This window comes from Symphodus melops, assembly GCF_947650265.1.
Source record: "Symphodus melops genome assembly, chromosome: 17".
NCBI lineage: Eukaryota > Metazoa > Chordata > Actinopteri > Labriformes > Labridae > Symphodus > Symphodus melops.
In genome coordinates this window covers 18,544,754-18,548,833 of record NC_136707.1, presented here as the reverse complement: position 1 = coordinate 18,548,833, position 4,080 = coordinate 18,544,754, and the positions used below count along the sequence as shown (strand labels likewise).

Here is a 4,080-nt window from a genome sequence, read left to right as displayed (position 1 = left end):
ACTTTCTTTTCCACTGTATTCTATTTTCTCAAGACGCATTGAATGATTAATAAAACAACATTATTATGTTTATTCACACTGCAGGGAATGTAGATATAAAACTTAACTACAGCGAGTGAATAATAAGTGGTTGCCCTTGGTTACCAGATGTTCCTATTGGGAAATCAGGTCTTATTATGTGCTGTTAGTTCCCCAAAATGTGGCGCCCTCTATGGGGAAGTTCTGCTGAGCCTGTGAGCAACCATTACTGAGAATTTATCAGAAACGGACTTCTAAGAAACACTGAATCATTACTTCACTTTTGACGCTAAAGAGGAACTTAAACAACAAAGGAAAGAACATAAAATGAAATGTGAATATTTGTATCTCCAAATGGCTCTTCAACTTTCTCAATAAAAGTCTGAAACGTGTTGTTTAAAGTGTTTAGAATCACTATGGTTTCTAAAAGTAAATAAATAATGCTTGAAACACCTCCTCAACTTCATTTTTGGGGCGAACAGGAGGAGGAGGGAGAGGGGGAGGGCGCTTCACATATCAGGAATCCTTTAAAAAAAAAATAACTCTACTTCCTGACAATCTGCCAAGAGAGAGAGAGAGAGAGGCTTTCCTGGAAACAGGGGGCGGGGCCTGTCAGCTCATTATAAACCCTCCTCTCCCCCTCCTGCTTCACAAGTAACACACAGCTCAGCGGGACAGCCGCGCAGAGAATATCAAGCACCGAGAAAAAAAAACAAGTAACTACTTCACAAAGTCTGAAGTTTGTTTCCAAAGAGCTTTCAACCTGAAAGACTTCTGCAGGACAGCTGTAAAGAAACCTCTACTTGGATTACTTTTACAAGAGTGCGTTTGGAGAAGTGTTGAAGGTGAGAATCTTTTTTTTATTATTATTTTGCATTCATTACCTGAAAAGTAAAGTTTCTACATTGACTGTTTAAGAGTGTTTATCTTAGCGACGTGGTTTGTTTAGTGAAGCCGGTCCCGGCATGTAAATTACGCAATCAGGAGGATTACGAGGTCCTTACTGGAACTGACCGTGTTGGCGAGTCTTGAGGGCAGATTACAACAAAAACTTTTCCCCGAAGTGGCTGGAAGTTTAGACTGAGGATTTAAGTTTAACTGTGGTTACACAAATCTTTGATTAAGAAGAGGAGTAGACCAACCAATTATTGTTAACTATTTAAAGACACAACTTCAAGGCGTTTTGTCCCTATTTAACAGAGACTTTAAGAGGAAGCAGAGCTTCAACATCTGGAATAGTAGTTTTCAAACGAGCTGTAGGCATTTCAGTTTGACCTCATCATAAAAACAGACCTGTGTTATAAATGTATGTCAAACTTGCTTTCTCTGAGCTCAAACTCTCCTCCCTTTGTCTCCTCAGGTGTTTCATTTCCAGACATTGTCACCTCCTCACACTCTCTTCCACTACCTTCTGAACCTCAGTTTGACCCCGTCACCTCATCTCCTCCTGTTTGTGTGGTGCCCTGTGCTCCCCCAGGCTACCTCAAGAGCGGGCACAGCGCCATGGTAACTCACAGCAAGTTTGACTCCGCGATGAGCAGCAGCTATTTGGACTCCTCCAACATGCGGCTGCCTCAGCGTTACAAGACTTTCACCTCTAAGACGCAGTACCAGATGGTCCTGAGCACGCTTCACAAGCTGCAGGAGAGCGGCTTCTACTGGGGTGCCATCAGCGGAAAAGAGGCCAACGCCATGCTGGCGGCCGAGGCCACCGGGACGTTCCTCATTAGAGACAGCTCGGACAACCGGCACCTGTTTGCCCTCAGTGTCAAGACTGCATCAGGCACCAAAAACCTGCGTATCCAATGTGACTCAGCCTCTTTTTACCTGCAGACAGACCCTAAGAACATTCAGTCTGTTCCTCACTTTGACTGTGTCCTCAAGCTGGTGCATTACTACATGTCTCAGAGCAAAGGGAACAGCCGCAGCGGAAGTATCTACTACATTTTCTCCGGAGGTGAGAAGATCCCTCTGGAGCTCATCAAACCTCTCTCCTGTAGCTTATCTACCCTGCAGCACCTGTGCAGGAAAACAGTGAATGGACATTTGGACATTTCCTCCAGAAGAGACCAACTTCCTCATCCTCTAAAGGACTTCCTCCAGGAGTATGATTCTCCAATCTAGAGGTTTTGGACTGATGCTCTTGAAGGGGCAAAGACTTTGGTAGAAATGTCTAATGTTAGTGCAGCTAAGGAGGAAAAGAGATGTGCCCGAGTTGCAACAAAGAAGCAGAGAGAACAGTCAGAGAGCTGGGTTTCATGCTTAATCTTGTGAAAAGGAGCCTTTTTTTTAAGAGTCCTGACAAGATATGTATGCTTGTTATTGAAAAGCATGCATAAGTGTCTTAATATCCAAAGAAAAGTAGCTGCATTTGGATTCTAAGAAAGAGAACAAAGCGGCACTCTGGTGACTGAAAAGACAGAGAACCCTTTTCTCATGACGTGCATCTTACTGAAAACTGAAGTGAGGCTAACACTCAGCTGTCTACAGTCTGATGACACACAGGTTCCCTCTTCTGCTGCTGCATACACACACACACACACACACACACACACACACACACACACACACACACACACACACACACACACACACACACACACACACACACACACACACACACACACACACACACACACACACACACACACACACATCAGCCTCAGAAAACCACCCATCCATTAAAGCTGGACTGGCTTTTACAATCAGGCTGGCATTTTCTGTTCTTTTTTTTTCTTTTTCTTTTTTTTCTTTGCTGACATTTTAGACGCGTCCGTTCAGCATCCTGCGATCTCTGACCAAGTGGGAGCTGGAAACTCAGAGACAGTGGAAACTCAAAGTACAGATGAGTGGACACTGATGGTTGTCTGGGTGGAAAAAGTACTTCTTCTTCCTTTTTTTTGTAAATCTGATTTTTAAGGACCAGGATATATGGAAAGAAGTGTTTTTTTTTGTATTTGTCAGTCATTGAGAAAGGTTTCTGCCAAATTTTGCTAAACTAGACAACAGTTTGTTGGAGCACTAACATGACTTAATCCTTCAGGATCTCACCTGAGAGTATAGTACCACTGTTAGTGAGGAAACGTGTACCAAAAAAAACAAACAAACATGGTCATTTCTATGTGGCACAGGCAGGATTGCTATTTCTTGCGAATGAATGTATTGAATTTGATATCGGTCTTTTCTAAACATTGAGAAGAATCAAAATGTGTCTTATTTTCATGAGTTTACATGAGTGAAATGAAGTGGAATCTGTTTTTTTTTGTGCTGTCTTTTATAAAGATGTACTTTTAACCAGCCTAAACCTCTGGCTGTGGATGCTTGAAGATATTTTTGAGAGGTTTGACAAAACATGCGGACTGATACGACTTTGCACTTATTTATATTGGTAGGGACATTTCATTAATTTATAATAAAGAGCACTATTTTTCTATGAAATGACATCTCCAGTGTTTGATTTCTCGTATCATGACTGTATCTTTTTCTGTTTCCACATGCAGAGTAAAATGACTCGTTTGGGTTTTTAACATCACAAATAGTGAAACGCATCACACGGCTTGAACTTTCAAGTTAAGTTTGATTAACGTCATATGGTTTTACAACTTAAGCCTCAAGTTCAAGTTGTTTCAACTGTTCAGAGTGTCACATCTGCCTCGACCCAATACAGGAAACCACTGCACCACATGTTGCTGCCTTTGTAGACGTAACCTAAGCAAACCTATCTTAATGTAGGTGTTATCTTTGCTTTCCTAGATGAGACAGCACACCTGGTTTCAGCCTATAACAGAGAAAACTCACTTTTATTTTCTGTTCTGATAACTTCTTCCTTTTTAAAAGAGCTGTGCTGCTTCCTACAAAATACACCAGAAGTGTAAAAGAGCGATGCAGTCTTCTAGAGAATTTCACTCTCGCTCTTTTGTTCTTCTGTGAGTCACTTTGTTCTCTGGAGGTGTTAGCTTGACGTGACACGCTCTCACATCATCACACATGCGCAAACACATAAAGATGCAGGAGTTTGCTTACAACATGAGTGTCAAGTGTACACATTCTCCGTACTCCTCT

General features: G+C 41.9%; 1 protein-coding gene across 1 annotated transcript; it reads left to right on the top strand.

Annotated features, from left to right (window-relative positions):
• Positions 1-504: 504 nt before the first annotated feature.
• Positions 505-2,142, top strand: socs3a (suppressor of cytokine signaling 3a; the record flags this gene model as incomplete). The annotated part of the gene is made up of 2 exons (XM_079367175.1): positions 505-863; positions 1,379-2,142. Exon 2 carries the CDS (start codon positions 1,522-1,524, stop codon positions 2,140-2,142), a length of 621 nt encoding a protein of 206 aa, XP_079223301.1. The 5' UTR covers positions 505-863; positions 1,379-1,521.
• Between the last annotated feature and the right edge of the window lie 1,938 nt (positions 2,143-4,080).